Source organism: Pipistrellus hanaki (genome assembly GCF_964339955.1).
Source record: "Pipistrellus hanaki genome assembly, chromosome: 5".
Lineage (NCBI taxonomy): Eukaryota > Metazoa > Chordata > Mammalia > Chiroptera > Vespertilionidae > Pipistrellus > Pipistrellus hanaki.
In genome coordinates, this window is record NC_140507.1 from 80052916 (window position 1) to 80071971 (window position 19056).

The following is a 19056-nucleotide window of genomic DNA, read 5'->3' on the forward strand; positions in this document are numbered from 1 at the left end:
CACATCCCAACAAAGGCTGGGGAATTTGCAACCAGTATGTGCCCTTGACTGGAATTGAACCAGGACCCTTCAGTCCACAGGCCAACGCTCTATCCTCTGAGCCAAACCAGCTAGGGCTTTGTTTTAAAATACTAAGAGAGCCCGGCCAGCATGGCTCAGTGGTTGAACGTCAACCTATGAAACAGGAGGTCATGGTTCAATTCCCAGATTCCAGGGTCAGGGCACATGCTCAGGTTTCGGGCTCGATCCATAATGTGGGGTGTGCAGGAGGCAGCCAATCAATGATTCTCTCTTATCATTGATGTTTCTATCTCTATATACCTCTCCCTTCCTCTCTGAAGTCAATAAAAATATTTTTAAAAAATAAAATACTAAGAGAGAGAACATAAAAACTTCCTCCAGCCCAGATGCAATTTACAATGGGGGGGGGGGGGGCGCGCTCCAGGAGAGGGCACATCAGAGATTTCACATCCTTCTGTTGAGAGGCTTTAAAACACCACAATTAGGTGAGCTCATGCGATTTTAATGCTGGATAAAACTAGCTTGAGATGAGGGACAGCAGAAACATTTTAAAGGAATGCCTAATGCCTGATACCTAATGCCCCCAGAATTGAGTCTACCCAGCTCTGATGCTCACTTTCATCCATGGCAGGATTCCTAAATCTTTAGGCCTGGAGCCAGGAGAATTCGCAGTCTGCTGGAAGTATGTGCTCACATGCCAATGATTCCTGACCTTGCTCAGTTCAAGATGACATTTCTTTCTAAAGCGAATTAGTTTTCATTATACAACTTTTAGAAAAGTATATGTAATTTTTGTACTGATAAATAGTGAATCACATTTATTGAGCACTCACAGTTTCCTATCCTGCATCTCATTTAACCCTCCCCAGTAACACTATGGGCAGGTAGTATTATAGCCCCCAACTAACAGGGGGGAGACTTAGGGCCACAGAGCCGATGAGTGATGGAACCAGAGAACCACCCAGGCATGTAGCCATAAGCTACTGTGTCTCCTGCAAAAAACAGCCCAGACATGACAGAGCCAAGCGTTGGGCCACAGCATGGCCCCCTGCACATACTCACCTGGCAAAATGCACAGGAGATCACATGATGGTGCATTTTATTCAACAGACAAGGTCAAAGTGCAGGACACAACTTGAGCATATATGTACCCTGACTCAAAAACCAGCACAGCCTGCCATTTTCCCAGGAAAACGGAGACCCCATCAGGGCTGTGTTTCAATGTGCTATTGCCAAGTTTTGCAGGAAGCTGGGCACATAACACCAAAAGACATGCTGGTGTGAGTTCCTATGTGGAAAACCAAATAATGATGAAAAAAAAACAAAAAAAAACAAAAAAAAAAACCGGGCCTCTCACACCTGTCAGAATGGCAACCATCAACAAATCAACAAACGACAAGTGCTGGCCAGGATGCGGAGAAAAAGGAACCCTCGTGCACTGCTGGTGGGAATGCAGACTGATGCAGCCACTGTGGTGAACAGTATGGAGTTTCCTCACAAAACTAAAAATGGAACTCCCATTTGACCCAGTGATCTCACTTCTAGGATAATATCCCAAGAAATTAGAAACACCAATCAGAAAGGATATATACACCCCTATGTCCATAGCAGCACAATTGACCATAACTAAGATTTGGAAACAGCCTAAATGCCCATTAGCAGATGAGTGGATTAGAAAACTATGGTACATCTACACGATGGAATACTATGCTGCTATAAAAAAGAAGGAATTATTACTATTTGCAGCAGCATTGATGGACCTGGAGAGCATTATGTTAAGTTAAATAAGCCAGGCAATGAAAGAAAAATACCACATGATTTCACTCATTTATGGAAAATAAAAAACATTATAACTTGATGAATAAAAAGATAGATATAGCCGAAACCGGTTTGGCTCAGCAGTAGAGCATCGGTCTGCGGACTGAAGGGTCCCGGGTTCGATTCCAGTCAAGGGCATGTACATTGGCTGCGGGCACATCCCCAGTATGTGCAGGAGGCGGCTGGTCGATGTTTCTCTCTCATCGATGTTTCTGGCTCTCTCTCTCTCTCCCTTCCTCTCTGTAAAAAATCAATAAAATATATTTAAAAATAAAAAATAAAAAAAATAAAAAGATAGATATAGAGGCAATAAAGCACCGAACAGACTGTCAAATTACAGAGGGAAGGCTGGGGAGTGTTGGGGGGAGGGAAATAGATCAACCAAAGGACTTGTATGCATGCATATAAGCACAACCAATGGACACAAGACACTGGAGGGGGAGTGAGGACATGCAACAGGAGGAGGGGAGGCTGGGGGAAGGTCAATGGGCGAAAAAAAGAGGTATATATGTTCTAACATATGTAATATTTTAAACAATGAAAAAAATAATAATCTAAAAAAATCAAAAACAAAACAAAACACGGCCTGAAGAAGTACTTGCTTGATAATCTTTGCATTTTTGCCTTCCACGTATGGATAGTTACCCTTGTTGCTTGCACAAACATTATCTAGGCCAGTGGTCAGCAAACTTATTAGTCAACAGAGCCAAATATCAACAGTACGATGATTGAAATTTCTTTTGAGAGCCAACTTTTTTAAACTTAAACTTCTTCTAACGTCACTTCTTCAAAATAGATTCGCCCAGGCCATGGTATTTTGTGGAAGAGCCACACTCAAGGGGCCAAAGAGCCACATGTGGCTCGAGAGCCGCAGTTTGCCAACCACGGATCTAGGCTGCATGCCCAGCCACATTCTGCAGGTGAGAAAACTGGAACTTAATTCACTATCACTCAAAATTTGTCAAGAAACACTGGGGCATCCCAAATCTTTCTGGAACTGACAGCTCCCTCTGATTGCCCAATCAGAGGTTCCTAAGCCACAGCTAAGGTAAGCATTACCAAGAGGAGGAGAACTTGAGTGTGAGAAAGAGCTTTTAAAAGCTCAAGGAAAAAAACAGATATCCCAATTTTTAAAATGAACAAAGGGTAAGAGAAAGACAATTCAGAAAGAAGAGAGGGAGCAAAGTTAGGAGAAAATGTTCAATTTTTGTATTGCAAAATCAGAAGAAAATGTCAGTTTGCCATCAGGTCGGCAGTCATAGAAAGGTTATCTGCATGACTGGCCAAAATGGAAACATGTCTTGTGCCATGCTGGTAGAAAGATAAACTGACCAACCTTTCTGAAGGTCAATGCAACAACATATGAAAAATATGTCGCCTCTGTTATGCAGGTTTCTTCAATCCCTACCAAACTCCAGGAAGATTCTTTGTAGACACCAATAAGATTATTCTTTTTTTAAAAATAATAAATTTAGCCGAGACCGGTTTGGCTCAATGGATAGAGCGTCGGCTTGGGAACTGAAGGGACCCGGGTTCGATTCCAGTCAAGGGCATGTACCTTGGTTGCGGGCATATCCCCAGTAGGGGGTGTGCAAGAGGCAGCTGATCGATGACTCTCTCTCATCGATGTTTCTAGCTTTCTATCTCTCTCCCTTCCTCTCTGTACAAAATCAAAAAAAAAAAAATTTAAAAAATAAAAATAAAAAATAATAAATTTATTGAGGTGAAACTGGTTCACAAAATCATACAAGTTTCAAGTATACAACTCAATAAAACATCATCTACACACTCATGGTGTACCCATCACCCCAAAGGATTACTCAAAAATGTAAATAGAGCACTGGCCTGTGTGGTTCAGTTGGCTGGGTGTCTTCCCATGCACCAAAAGGTTACTGGTTTGATTCCTGATCAAGGCTCAATGCCTGGTGAGGGGGCATGTTAGAAGCAATTTTTTTTCTCTCTCTCCCTTTCTCTCTCTCTAGAAATCAATTTTAAAAAAATATTTTTAAAAAATAAAATGTAAACAGAAAGGCAAAGAAACTAAGATGAATAAAACAACTCTGAAAAAGAAATATAAAGTAGAAGGAATTATTCTACTTGATTCCAAGGCTTGCTATAAAGCTATAATGTTCAAGACAGTGTTGCCCGGAATGTGTAGCTCAGTGGTTGAGCATCCACCTATGAACTAGGAAGTTATGTTCAATTCCCGGTCAGGACACATGCCCAAGTTGTTGTCTCAATCCCCAGTTGCAAACAGGAGGCAGCCAATTAATGATTCTCTCTCATCATTGATGTTTCTATCTTGTTCTCCCTCTCTCTTTCTATCTAAAATCAATTTTTAAAAAAATTTTAAGTGTGGCCGAAACCGGTTTGGCTCAGTGGATAGAGCGTCGGTCTGCGGACTGAAAGGTCCCAGGTTCGATTCTGGTCAAGGGCATGTATTGATACATTGGTTGCGGGCACATCCCCGGTAGGGGGTGTGCAGGAGGCAGCTGGTTGATGTTTCTCTCTCATCGACGTTTCTAGCTCTCTATCCCTCTCCCTTCCTTTCTGTGGAAAATCAATAAAATCTATTTAAAAAAAAAAAAAAATTTAAGTGTGGCATTGATGTTCAGACAGACACATAGAGCCATGAAACAGAATGGAAAGCCCCACAGACCTACACAGATGTGCCTACTTGTGACAAAGATGTAAAAGCCATCCAGGAGGAAAGAGTCCTGTTCAACAAATGGTGCTGGAGCAACTGGACATCCAGCCAGAGGAAGAAAATGGAACATAAACATGACAGAAGTTTCACCTTTATATAAACTCTAGTGACCGAGTGCATGAAATTCATCCACAGAAGCGGGGTTTCCTTCAGCCTGGCCTGTACCCTCTCCAATCTGGGACCCCAAGGGGGATGTCTGACTGCCAGTTTAGGTCTGATCGGGCCTCAGGGATCGAGCCTAAACCGGCAGTCAGACATCTCTCTCGAAATCCGGGTGCTGACTCCTAACCACTCACCTACCTGCCTACCTGATCACCCCTAACCACTCTACCTGCCCTTCCGGCCTCATCAGCCCTAAACGCCCCCTCACCTCCCTGCTCGCCCCCAGCCTGCTCACTGCCAACTGCCTTCCCCTGCCAGCCTGATCATCCCAGCCACCTCTGCCTTCAGCCCACCACCATGGCTTTGTCCAGAAGGATGTTCAGAAGGACGTCCAGAAGGTCTCCCAGTCTAATTAGCATATTATCCTTTTATTAGTATAGAATTAGTATAGATGAACTCCAAATGGCCCTAGCCAGTTTGGCTCAATGGATAGAGTGTCAGCCTATAAACTGAAGGGTCCCCAGTTCAATTCCGATCAAGGGCACAAGCCTGAGTTGCAGGCTAGATCCTCAGTGTGGGGCGTGAAGGGAGCAGCTGATGAATGAGTTTGTCTCATCACTGATGTTTCTATTCTCTCTCCCTCTCCCTTCCTCTCTGAAATCAGTAAAAAATATTTTTTTTAAATTAACTCTAAATGGATCACAGACTTAAATGTAAAATTATAAAACTTTTAGGAAAAAAATATAGGTGAAGATATTCAGGATCAGGAGCTGGGCAGAGAATTCTTATACTTGACACCTAAAGCCTCTTTCATCAGAGAAAGAACTGATAAACTGGATCTCATCAAAAAATACTTGCTCTTTGAAAGAACCTAATAAGAAGTTAAAAAGATAAGCTATGGACTGGGAGAAAACGCTTGCAAATCACCTATCTGACAAAGGACTAGTATCTGGAATATATAAACAACTCTCAAAACTCAAAAGCAGAAAACCAAACAGTCCAATGAGAACATGAGCAAAAGACACCAAAGAGAATATACAGATAGCAAAAAAGCACAGAAAAGATGGCCACCATATTGTTAGCCATCAAGAAAATGCAAATTAAAGCCACAGTGAGATACCAGCACACACTATTAGGGAATGGCTAAAATAGCAATACCAGTGAGCAGGCAGAGAAACTGGACTGCTCATACATCGTTAAAATGTACAGCTACTCTGGAATACAACTTTGTCATTTCTTTTTTTTTTTTTAATATATTTTATTGATTTTTTACAGAGAGGAAGGGAGAGAGATAGAGAGCTAGAAACGTCGATGAGAGAGAAACATCGACTAGCTGCCTCTTGCACACCCCCTACCGGTGATGTGCCCGCAACCAATGTACATGCCCTTGACCAGAATTGAACCTGGGACCTTTCAGTCTACAGACCGACTCTCTACCACTGAGCCAAACCAGCTTCGGCACAACTTTGTCATTTCTTAAAACAAACAAATAAATAAAAATTAAACACACAACTACCACATAACCCAGCAACTGTTTTGGGTACTCATCCAGAGACATGAAGACTTAGTTTCACATAACATGCTGTTCTCAAACGTTTAGTGCAGCTTTATTCATCGTCATCCAAAACTGAAAACGCCCCTGATATCCTGGGATTTGTTAAATGAATTATGATTCCATGGAATACTGCTTGGCAATGAAAAGAAACGAATTGCTAATACATGCAAAAATCTGAAGAATCTGCAAAGGATTATGCTGACTGAAAAGGCTAATCTCCCAAGGTTACATACTGAATAATTCCATTATATAACATTATTAAAATGCTGAAATCAGCCTGGCCAGCATAGCTCAGTGAGTGAGCATCGACCTAACAACCAGGAGGTCAGAGTTCGATTCCTGGTCAAGGCATATACCCAGGTTGTGGGCTCGATCCCCAGTGTGGGGTGTGCAGGAGGCAGCCGATCGATGATTAATCATTGATGTTTCTCTCTCTCCCTCTTCCTCTTCCTCCCTCCCTCTCCCAACCCCCACAACTTCCTCTCTGAAATCAATAGAAAATATATTTTAAACATAAGTGTTTTCCCACCTGGGGCACTTTATTTAAAAAAAAAAAATGCTGAAATCATAGAAATGAACAGATTAGTGACTGCCCAGGGGTTAAGGAAAGGATTGGGGGGGGGGGGGGAGCGGAGAATGGAGTGAGAGTGGCTATACAAGGTTACTGGGGCCTTGGCAGTGTGGCTCTGTTGGTTGAATGTCATCCCATGCACTGAGAGATCACTGGTTCGATTACTGGTCAAGGCACATGCCTAGGTTGTAGGCTCGATCCCCAGTAGGGGGCATGTGGGAAGCAGCCAATCAATATTTCTCTTCTCTCATTGATGTTACTCTTTCTCTCTCCCTCTCCCTTCCTTTCTCTCTCTAAAATCAATAAAAACATTTTTTTAATAAAAAAGGGCAATTCAGGATCCCCATGGGAATGGAGCTGTTCTGCATCTGGTGAGAGTAATGCCCATGTTTAGGTTGCGATGGCGTACCATAGATCTCTGAGACATACCACCAGAGGACAGTGGGTAAAGAATACACAGGACAGCCTGGACAGGGTGGCGAAGTGGTTGAGTGTCAACCCAGGAACAAAGAGGCCATGGTTCAATTCCTGATCAGGGCCCATGTGAGCTCTGTCCCCAGTAGGGGTCGTGTTGATGGATGATGTTTCTCATCAATGTTTCTATCTTTCTGTCCCTCTCCCTTCCTCTAAAAGTCAATAAAAATGTATATAAAAAAAAAAGAATACACAAGATGTCACTGCATTGTTTTTTTTTGCTACTGTATGTGAATCTACAATCATCTCAAAATTTTTTTAAAAAAAAATTTTTTTAAAGGACTTAGGGGACCTCAATCAAATTCAAAGTTCCATTTTTAGACAATCAGGAAAATTTAATCTGGACTGGGTATCTGACAGTACAAAGAAATATTGTGTAAACTGTGACACAACAATAACTTTTTTATTAAAAAAACAGGAAACTACACAAAGTGGGGTGTTTTTGTTTTTTTTTTAAAGAAAAACAGTCTTAACTGTTAGAGATGCGTATTGAAATATGATTTCTAAAATTAAAAAAAAAAACACTTGGAAATAAAAATGAATATGGGAAGATCAGGAGATGGTAGCCAGTGAAAGAGATTTGCAAAATTTTGGCCTCTATGGTAAATGGGTGGTGGGTACATGGGAGCTCATTAAACTCTTCCTGCAACTTTTATTTTTTAAACTTTTACATAATTAAAGACCAACATCTGATGAGTTTCTGCTCTGGCAAGGATCCTAAGGTACAAGCTGCTTCTCAGTCAAATATGATAAACAAAGAGCAGCTTTATCACCAGCTGGATCATGCTTCTGTCAAACAAAAACTAGCATTTATTTAAAATATACACATGTGCACGCACACACACACACATACACATACACACACGTGTACATATGCTCTCCCAGTACTGTAAGGACTCCTCCTGAAGAGTGATCAGCCATGCAGAAGGGGGAAGGGCAAGAGAGTTTCGTCAGTTCGTCCAGCTTAGAGGTGTGACTGCAGGCGACAGTGAAGGGCGGAAAACCTCTAAGGACTGGTAAAGATAATAAAGAATTGTGTCTCCAATGAACAGAAAGCCACATGGCAGTAAAAACAGTATGAGCAGAACATGTATGAATGTGGTATGATCGTCAGATACTTGCTAAGTGAGGAGGGCCCAAACCAGCTCCACAGCTGTGACCTGGTTAGTAAGCACAAAGTAATCAAATCCATGTGAATGTGAATGTGGCTGGAGAGACACCATGTACTACTATCAGGTAAACCACTGCCTCCTCATGGCTTTCTGAGCTCTCCAGGGTTCCAAGCACACATTGCTTCTGTAAATAGGACAAAAAAAAGGGAAAGGGAGAAGCACAAGAGGGATCTAAAGGGAGATACACAACTCTCCCTAGGGACCGAAATGACCCCATGACAAGGGACAAGCTGAGGACCTGTGCCCGCCGTTCAGCACAGGACTCTGTCCGACCCATGCTGAATGCAGGGCCTGAGGTGTGGACATGACAGGGAGGCTGGGGAGTAAGACCTGCAGTCCCCAAGGAGAACCAAGGAGCAAAAGCACCACAGCTGCAAGTTTAGACCAGCAATGAAATGTCTGATAAACAATCCAGCTGGAAGGAGTTCAGGACCAGGAGTCGTTCGGAAAGGCTTTCGGTCAGGAAGGAACAGGAACACAGAATCAAGGTGTGAAAGCTTCGGGGCTCCTGGAAAACCATCGCTCTCAGCCCATCTACCAGAACAGAAAGTGAGGAAGAAACAGAGGTCACCCTCACACACTGTCCTCATGCAGGATGCAGGGCACAGAAGTCATCAGCCACCAGACAATGTGACTCGAGTCCTACCCTAACTTTATACAACCCTGGGGAGGGTGAACGGCCTCCTGGTGCCTTGGTTCTTCATTTGGAAAATGAGGAGGAGCTTCTCCATCACCGGAGACTGACTCAGGGTAAGTGCTGGTCAAACACTGGCTGTTTTGAGTCCTGTTCTCTCCTTGGTCACTCTCCTTCTACCAGCTCCATGTGAAAACTTTGTGCTAGTCCCAGAAATGTCCCCCATCCCAGTTCTACCTCAAGCTACTGCCTGTCCCTACCCTTCACAGAAAACTTCCTAACGGGGTAGTCTGCCCTTGGATTCACCAGTTCTCAACCTTGTGGATTTATTAATTCATTCATTCTCTCACTGAACAAACACAATGAGTTCACACTGAGGAGCATGGATGACACAAAAGTGTGTGGGCTGGTGTTCAGGGGCTCAGGAAGAGGAGACAGGTAGGCAGAATGAGCCTGTGGCTACAGAGCAGGGTGCCGAGGGACATGACAGCAGGAGACACAGCCATAGCTCCAGAGTCTGGGCAAAGGTCAGGGATGGGTAAACCAAGTTCCAGGGCAGAGGGGCAGGCAGGGACTCTGGGTCACTCAGCACCATTTCAGCCAGGCAGGAAGGGTGGATAAGGTGAGATGACAGGGTCAGTGCATGCCTTGCTGAGAAGCCACCTGGAAGGTAACCTTGGCAAATGTGCACATGAGAGCTGACCTGAACATGCACTCAGCTACACAAAAAGGGGAACAGGAGGGCCGGGCAAGAAGGAAGCAATCAGGGTGCATATTCAGGTTGTGGGTTTGACCCCAGGTCAGGGTACGTGCAGGAGGCAATGATGTCTCTCTCTCCCTTCCTCTCTGGGCGGTAGTGGTATGTCTGCGTTGGCACAGTAATGTGGCACAGCCTGGGGCATCAGAAAGTAGACACTAAGCTCTAGGGTATCATCTGATCCAAGATAGTCACTCCACTTCCCAGATCAGCTGATTGGGGTTAAGAACCAGGCGTGGGAAACTTGCTTTAAAGTTCAAAATCGGGGCAGAGGGAGAGAAACTTATATGTTCTTGCTTGATTGGGAGCTACTTAGTCAACAAAAACAAAGCAGGCCAATGCAGGTCTGTCAGGCAGAGAGACAGCCAAGGAATTCTGCATCTTACAGGGAGGGGCCAAACTTTACTCTCAAACCTGGCTCTCTGCCCACCAATTTATATGGCATCACCATTAGCATTCTAGTAAGATAGTGAGACAGCAATTATTTTAGAGAGAGGGGTAAAAAAAAACAGAAATGAAAGGACAAACAAGTGTCCCAAGCTATCAGCATTCACTCCAGACACACTGGCCGGGTGTTGTCTGGGCGGGGTGCCCAGCAGGCTGCCTGGAGGAGTGGAAAGAGCAGGGTTCTACAGGCAGATGAATGTGGGTCAACCCCAGCTCTGCCCCCACCAGCTACAGATTACTGCAATCTCTGGGGGTCTGTTTCCCATTTGCAAAAGGGAAAGTAAGGGTGGGGGGTGGAACTCCTTGAGCAAAGGGAAGCCTCTCCTCGCCAATGAGGCAATGCTTTCCTCCAGTTACCATGGACTGCCTAGGCCCAGCGGCCACACAAGGGACTCACAGGAGGGACAGGAGGGAGAGCTTCTGCTCAGGTGGGGCTGAAAGAAGACAACAGCAAGGAGGCCCCTAAGAGCAGCTGGGCAGGCAGCATGCTGCAGGAGGTCACAGCATGGGGTTGAAGGGGGCACTGGGAAGAGAAAGGGGGTTTCGTGGAGGTGATGGAAGAGTGGAGAGCAAGCCCACAAGGTCAGGTGGAGCAGGAGCAGGGAGCATGGGAATGCCAGGCCAGCAATCAAGCTGGACCTACTGAAGGGGTGGGGAAAGGGAGCCGATAGAGGTTTCTAGAGCAGGCAAGAGGCTGAGGATGCGTTTTTGAAGATGCATCCCACAGTAATGTGGGATGAACTAGGAGGCCCAGCAGGAAGGGAAACAACCCCAGCGTATGAACTTGTGGGTGCAGTAAGGAGGTAACTGGTTCCAGAGTCCAGCAGGCTAGCAGAGACAAAGGAAAAACAGGAAGTTGGACTCCAAAAGAGAATGGAAGGCAGGTTTAGAGTGTAGTACACAAACATGCCAGAGACCATGCCAAAGACGGAGCGCACAGAAAAAAAGGATACAGGCAGAGAAGGCTTGACATTTGGGGGTAGAAGAGAAAGTGTGAAGGTCCTTTGGTGGGCTACGGTGACAAGTGTTTTGAGAAAGACATCCACTGGGGTTAAGAATAGTAAGATGTCTCTAAATGAAATAAAACTCTGAAATCACCCATAATTCATCCTACCTGGTTTGGCTCAGTGGATAGAACATTGGCCTGAAGACTGAAGGGTCCAGGGTTTGATTCTGATCAACAGCACATGCCCAGGTTGCAGGCTTGATCTCCAGTAGGAGACATGCAGGAGGCAGCTGATCAGATTCTCTCTCATTACTGATGACTATCTCTTTCTCTCTCTCTCTCCCTCTCTCTCTCTCTCTCTTTCTCTCTCTCTTTTTTAATTTCTTTTTTTTTTTAAATATATTTTATTGATTTTTTACAGAGAGGAAGGGAGAGAGATAGAGAGTTAGAAACATCGATGAGAGAGAGTCATCGATCAGCTGCCTCTTGCACACCGCTTACTGGGGATATGCCAGCAACCAAGGTACACGCCCTTGACCGGAATCGAACCCGGGACCCTTCAGTCCATTGAGCCAAACCGGTTTCGGCCTCTCTCTCTCTTTCTGAAATAAATAAAAAATTTTATGAAAATAAAAAATCACCCATAATTCCACCAACTAAATGTAACCATTATGCTTGTGTCACAGTATCTGCTATATCATCTAATCTTTTAAAATAGTTACATATTAAAAATTAAATCATACCATACAAGCAGTCTTATAATTTGCTTTTCCTCTGAGCTAAATCCTCAATAATATTTTTCATTTTACAAAATATTCTTTTAAATATAATTTAACAGCTATGTGGTAATTTCATCATGTAGGTGAATGTTTATTTTTTTATATTTTTGTATTATTCCAATTTTTCCTCATAAATGAAACTGTAATAAATTTTTTTGTTGCTTAAAAAAAAAAGACTGTCAAGGTAGCCGATAACCTATGAAAGCACATGGTACAAAGGGGTAACACAGGTGTATTTCTGGTGTGGGTGAGGCAAAAGAAAGTTGTGCAGGGACTAACATAAATCAACTAGTGACCTAGTGCACGAAATTCATGCACATTAAAAGGAAATTAACTAAAGCCGAGACTGGTTTGGCACAGTGGATAGAGTGTCGGCTTGCAGACTGAAAGATCCTAGTCAAGGGGATGTTCCTTGGTTGCAGGCACATCCCCAGGAGGAGGTGTGCAGGAGGCAGCTGATCGATGTCTCTCTCTCTCATCGATGTTTCTAACTTCTATCCCTCTCCTTTCCTCTCTGTAAAAAAATCAATAAAATATATATTTTTTTAAAAGGAAATTAAAGGAAATATTTTAATATTGTTATTTGCCCTTTCTCTATAATATAAGTGTCAGAGAAGAAAAAAAAAATGGTAAAATGTATATGAAAATCTTCCTCCTGTCAGAGTCTGGGGAACCAGAGTCAAGTCCCCACCACCCAATTGCACCTTGATATTGCGCTAGACCCAGACTCAGCCAGAACCAGGTGACAATCTAACCTAGGGGTGTCGAACTCAATCAGAGAAGGGGCCAAAATCTAAAATCCAGCCTAAATCGCGGGCCGAATGGTTTACTGAACAGTCATAAACTGACAATGTCATAAACTGACAGCGGAGTGCAGTGATGACAGTGCGGTGCGGGCCACATTGCAAGGCCTGGCGGGCTGGATTTGGCCCGCGGGCCTTGTGTTTGACACATGTGGTAGAGGAAGAACTATAGACTCTTAGAACTGATAAAATTTATATTCAGGGTTTAGGGAAGATGTCATAAAGACATCAGAGAGTAAGGAACAGACCAGGAAAGCTGCTGATGGGAAAAGCACACACACACACACACCGTCCCTCTATAGAACCACTAGCTAATCACCTTACTCACCTTCAACTGGCCACCCATGTTCCAAGTGTGCACTACATTTCAACCAGATCACAGCCTCCTACTCCAGGGGCTTCCCACTGCCTCAACCAGAAATTATCCTGGAATCATATTCACCCTTCCCCTGTAATTATCTGTGAGCCGTGTGATCAGCCAGAACTGGAGGTGTCGGAAGGGCTATGCCTCACACCTGGGTCGGTAGGAATACCTGGTGCAGTGCTTCACTTAAGAACAGGTGTACAAAACTGTTGACATAATTACCCAAAGGAAGAAAGCCTGGCCATGCCTCCATTCAATAAACATAAAGGGAAAAGCAACAGAAAAAAGCACCATCAGTGACCCGAACTTGGCAGAGGTCAGAGGATCCAGGATGTCAGTCTCTTACAACTCCTCAATTTTTTTCTAACTTAAATTCTTTATTGTAAGTATTACATGAGTCTCCTTTTCCCCCCATTGACCTCCCCCAGCCACTCTCACCCCCTTTCTCATTCAATTTTGCTCCCACCACCAGCCCCCATGCCACACATAAAGAAAAGCCATCTGTGAAAAGCTTTGGGCAGTGCAAGTAGCTGGTCTCTACTTCATGGCACCTGTCATAAGTAGACCCCACCCTCCTCACATCACCACTCAGCATGAATCACAGTCCACAGGTGTCTGTGAGTCTGTATACTATCTGTCTCCCTAATAAACGGGGCACCAAATAATAGCAGGCACAGGTTTCTTGATCCCATGCCCCCAAACCCATGCCCACCACCCAGCAGCAAGAGGCCTTAGGACAGGTGACCAGCAAAGGGAAGCTGCCATCTGAAGGAAGGAAAGGAGCCAGGCACTGGAAGATCAAGGGGGAAAGCAGGGAAGAGTGCTTCAGAGAGAAGGAACCACCTGTGGGGACAACTTGAGGAAAGGGAGCCTGACTATCAGAGGAACAGAAAAGCAGCAAGTATGAAGTATGATTGCAGTGTGGGTGCCAGACAGAGCAGGCGAGAGAAACTGGCAGACACCGGACCAGCAGGGCTTTCTGGGGGAGGTACGGGGATTTTATTCGAAAAGATTCTAAACTTGTGAAATCATATGACCTGATCTACCTGATTCAGGTTTTCACACTGCCTTCCTCTCTAAAGCTAACCCTTCAGCAGTAAAATAAGAATCCCCTTTGTTATGCTGATAAGCATCACCGTGTTAGACAGCCCTTAATAAACTCAAAGGCACTCAATAAGCATTAGCTATCGTCATCAAAGTTCACATTAAGGCTAGTGGCAAATTTGAAAGGAAGTTTTCAAAAGATTTCCCCCAAAAGCAGAAGCCCTTTCTCATTCAATGAGCCTGAGCCGAGTTTCAACCCTAACACCCTAAAACTGTAGCAATTGGCTATTATTAATACCCAACTTCTGTAGGGCACTTGGTTTACAGAGCATTTCCATTATGTTACAGACCTTGCTAACTAGTAACCGCTGGCCTTTAATGCTTTCAATTTAGCAACAGTTACAAATTGGCTAGTTCTTGCAAGATTTAGCAGGTATGCATGTCTCTCTCCTTAGATCAGCATACCACTGATGTCAACCTGCCTATCAGCTCTCCTAGGGTTTGGCATTCTTATTGCTGTGTCTCTATTCCCACATGTCCAAATCTGCCAGAGAATTACATGATAGTTATGGAATCACCGAGCGCTTTGATGTGCCAGGCACTGTTCTAAGCGATTTACGTGCTTAATCTTCACATTATCTCCAATACTTCTTTTATTCCTGGTTTCCAAATGAGGTGACTGAGGTGTGGAGAGAGGCTAAGAGCTTCATCTAAGGACACTCAGAGGAATAAATGCTGAAGCCAAGATTTGAACATAAGATGATGTCACCTATGTCCTCACTCTTAATCCCGGTGCTGTGCTAGGTTAATGCTTGGCAAAGTGCTTATACTATGGTACTACAGCAAATACAACACAAGTATTCAGCAAATAAAGGCAGTTTATCATCAGGACACAGGTAGTTTCTAGTTCCCACGAAAGTGTCACCTCCAGGAGAGCAGCGACCTTGTCTGTCCCGGGTGACTGCCGCGCCCCCAGAACCTGGACCAACGCACATCGGAAGTACATACAGATAAATGAATGAACGTCCCTCCCTTTAGGAAGCGGGGCTGCTCGTTCATGGCTCTCTTTGGCTCGTCTGTGTCGCGCCACCGTTACTGCCCCTTAGAAAGAGCAGCAAGCGGACCTGAGGACACAGTGGGCGCCCGGAGACCTGCGATCCCCCCCGAAGACCTGCGATCTCCCGGGAGAGGGAGGAATGAGTCCAGGATTCCACTGCTGGCGGGTCCTGGCTCCAGGGGGGCTCTGCCCTCCACACCGGCAGAGACACAGTCCACACGGCCGGGGACAGTCCGCCCCGCCGCCGAGAACCGGCAGGAGACAAAGGCTCCCGGGGCCGCAGCACCGGCAGAGATGCTCGCTCCTCTCGCCCACCTTCCCGGGACAGAGTCCAAAGCCGCGGTGCCTCGCCCAGACTGGGAGCTACGGCGGAGGGCGGCGGGTCCGGACCCCGCGCCGTGCCCCGCCTGGCCGCCCCCTGTCCAGGGTAGCGCGGGTGCCGGAGGCCCCGGGCCGGCCTGTCACCTTCAGAACAGCCCGCCCCCTCGCGCGTCCTTCGCCGGGGCCCTACCGCGGGAGCCGCCGCCGCTCAGCCCGGCAGCCCCGCGCCGCGGCCTCCCCGCGGCGCCCACCGCACGCCCGGCGCCGCGCCCCCGCCAGTCCGCCTGGCTCGTACCTGCTGAGAGAGCGGGAGAAGAGGCGCCGCCATCTTCCCACGGACCCGGGATCCGAGCGGCGGAGGAGGGGCCGCGCGTGCGCACTGTGCGAGGGGAGGTGCGTGCGCAGCGGGGCTTTGGCAGTGGGCGGGGCCGGAGCCAAGCCGCGCATGCGTAGCGGAGCCTACGGAGGCGGGGTCCAGGGTGGGATCGAGCGCTCCCTGCACCGCCTGGGACCGCGGGGCCGGGCTAGCCGGCGTGTTCAGCGGACCCTAACCCGGTGTTTGCGGTTGCTCCCAGACCCCCGCCGCCTGCCAGACTTTGCCGCGCTTCATTTCTCCAGGTTCTTGCCGATGCCGAACCCTCTTCTAGGGATTCTGTTCGCCACCCCGAGCACCTGGTAAACGCATTACAGGGAGGCCGTTGCCCACCCAGCAGAGGGTCGGGACCCTCGACCTGCCCCGCATGGTGCCCTTTTCCTAGGATAGCTCTGTGTGCTTGTGTTCCTGAGTTTACCCCCTCAGGGCGTTGGCTCAAACTGGGTTGCGACACAACCTATGCTACAGCAGCAACCACCATGCCTAGAGTCAGTTCCCAGTCTCCACTTTCCAGCTGTCTGACCTTGGCAAGTCACTTAAGCCGCCTCTCTGGCCCGTGGGCTCCCCTTCTGAAAAGAGGGAATGATAATATGTTTGCTGTTGTTTCACCTCTGTGCCTCACCCTGTGCTCAGCATGGAGCAAGCACCTACCTGATGTTTGCTGGAGGACCATTCCTGGAGAGGCATTTATTTATTTAAACACTGATAAATTTTATGAGATGTTCTAAATTAAATTACAGGGGGCTGGAGAGTGAGGGAAACAGAACAGTAAGGCTGTTAACAGCTAGGGAGCAGCTAACAAGACTGCTTACACACCTGAGTGTGTAATTCGAGGTGGCTATTTCCACCATTATCTAAAAGGATAGCCAGCAACTTCAAATCCTGGGAGCCTAGCACTTGTTTACACGTGAACTTTCAGGACTTGCCCACTACTACCTGGGACTCTGCACCTATCCCAGAATTAGCTTGCTTCACCTTCTGCCATCTCCTTAGTCAACATAAAAGCTTTCAAAACAACTTACATTTTCTCCCCACTAGTTATATTTTCTCCCCTACTCCAACACGGTGGATATGTGTTGTTTTTTTACACCTGTCACTGCTGCTGGTCATTTAGGCTCCATGCCCCAGGACCTGGTCTTTTTTCTTGCTAGTAATGGCCCAAGAAACCCTCTTTTTTATTTTTTGTTAATCCTCACCAGAGGATATTTTTTCATTGATTTTTTTTTTTTTTTCCCCAGAGATAGTGTGCTGGGGTTCTTGTCCCAGCATTACAAAGGGTTTTCAGCAATCTGGAGAAAGGAGCTGCTGCATAGATTCAATAAGGAATCCAAGGACAAAAGATAATTTTGAAAGGCGTTGGGGGTCAGAGGAGCTTCAGCTAAAGGAGCTAAAGACTATCCCTTGACTCAGGACCCTTTGCTATTTATTAACACAATTTGTCATAAGGCAAGGTGTAGATAATACACCTCAAAGGGTAAGACTTCAAATGGTAGGGTTTACAAAAACATTGAAAGATTAGGGAATAGCCTAGAGCTGTTCAGGTATTTGGCCAACAGGAGGCAATAACATGCAAATTAAAGTGCTCTGAGCTGTCTGGAAGCAGACAATCCTATTCAGGTTTGGGGAAATGCCCTTCAGCCATCCGAGATGATTCAGCCCTGCTGACAAGCTGGGATTGGCTTCCGGTAATAATGGAAGGGATGGGGAAAGACACACATCAAGACTGGTTGCCTCCCACATGCGGACCAGCCCACAGATGGAGCCTGCACGTGCCCCTGATGGGAATCGAACCCAAACCCTTCAGTGTAAGGCCAATGCTCTAATGATTGAGCCAAAACAGCTAGGGCTAAACTCTTTATTTTAAAAAGTAATTTAGCCATGGAAGTTAAAGTTTTAACAAAAACGGTTTGCCTTCCATTCACTACTGACACCCATTCATCTGTGGAGGGTTCCCACTAACAAGTTGAGGAAGAAAGGCTAGCAGGCAGATGACCACGGTGGCTCAAGGTTTCTTCAAGGCCAGTTGGTCCCCTTTACCTGGTCCCCTGGGATGGTGCCTGGCAAGCAAGCTAGAAGGCATGGGATCTCAGGGGTGGGGCACTGCTTCCTGTGCACCCGCTCCATTCTGGGGTCTCAAGCACTGCTGCTCCAGTGTCGTCAGTGAGTTGGTGCACCTCATGCGATTCGGATGATTATAGCATGCTTTGTGTCTCACTCAACAACTGTGTCCCCATCAAATGCTCCTTGAGCAACCCTCATCCCAGCACAGGTGCTCCAATGTTGGACCAGGAAGACACATGCTCTACCCACCTCAACAGCCTAGAGTGGGGGGCTAGCCCTGGCCTGCATCAGAACCCCTAGAGGGCTTCTTCACACAGACTGGTTTCTGACTCTGACTCATAGATCTGCTGAGGCAACTGGTACCACCCCCATTGTGGGGACCCCTGGTGTAAAGGAGGGAAAGACATCAAATAATTACATGAGAAGCAGACCACTGTAAGCAGTGATAGTGGGTTGCATGGAGTACTCCAAGGGTGTGCCACTTGAAGGTAGAACATACATTTGGTGACAGAGGTAGGAGTGAGGACATGGCAGGCAGAGGGAGCTAAGCAGCACAGAGAGACTGAGGCTCTGGAACTCAGCACAAGTATCAGGATGAGGCCAGATTATACGTGGTCTTACAGGACACCCTTTTCCAAGAGCAATGAATGAAAAGCATGTGTGATCCAGCCTCATCTTCAAACTGTCTTGTTCTCTGAGCTCCACGTTCTCAGATTCACTGTGCTCCTTTGGCCCTGGACAAAGAGCAATGGGAAGCTGCCAGGGGGGTTTCCTTTGTTTTTATTTTGAGGGTACGTTTATTAAAGTTGGGGACACTGAAACCAGGAAAGGTTTGGGTCAGAAGAAGCAACAGAAGAGAGCCTAGGCAGACTGCTTTGGCTCACTGAGAAATAAGTCACAGTGAAAGTGAGCCAGGGCGGGGCTGTGGTCAGCTCACTGGGGGCCTTGGAGACAAGTTCAGAGCATTAGCCTGGGACGAGCTGCGCTGCCCATTGCTCCCCTGGTTTCAAGTCTCATGGGGATCCTTACGAGTTTCGAGTTTAGGTGTTT

General features: G+C 46.3%; 1 protein-coding gene across 13 annotated transcripts in view; it reads right to left on the minus strand.

Moving 5' to 3' along the window:
* The window catches only part of EPS15L1 (epidermal growth factor receptor pathway substrate 15 like 1), a 94371-nt gene extending 78427 nt beyond the window's left edge, over positions 1 to 15944 (minus strand). For all 13 annotated transcript variants that reach the window (XR_014795169.1, XR_014795170.1, XR_014795171.1 and 10 more), the window contains exon 1: positions 15868 to 15944. Coding sequence is in view for 10 of the 13 variants with exons in the window: in XM_084885867.1 (XP_084741993.1) it covers positions 15868 to 15900 (33 nt within the window). In the remaining 3 variants the exon portion in view is untranslated. The remainder of the gene's footprint in view (positions 1 to 15867) is intronic.
* Between the last annotated feature and the right edge of the window lie 3112 nt (positions 15945 to 19056).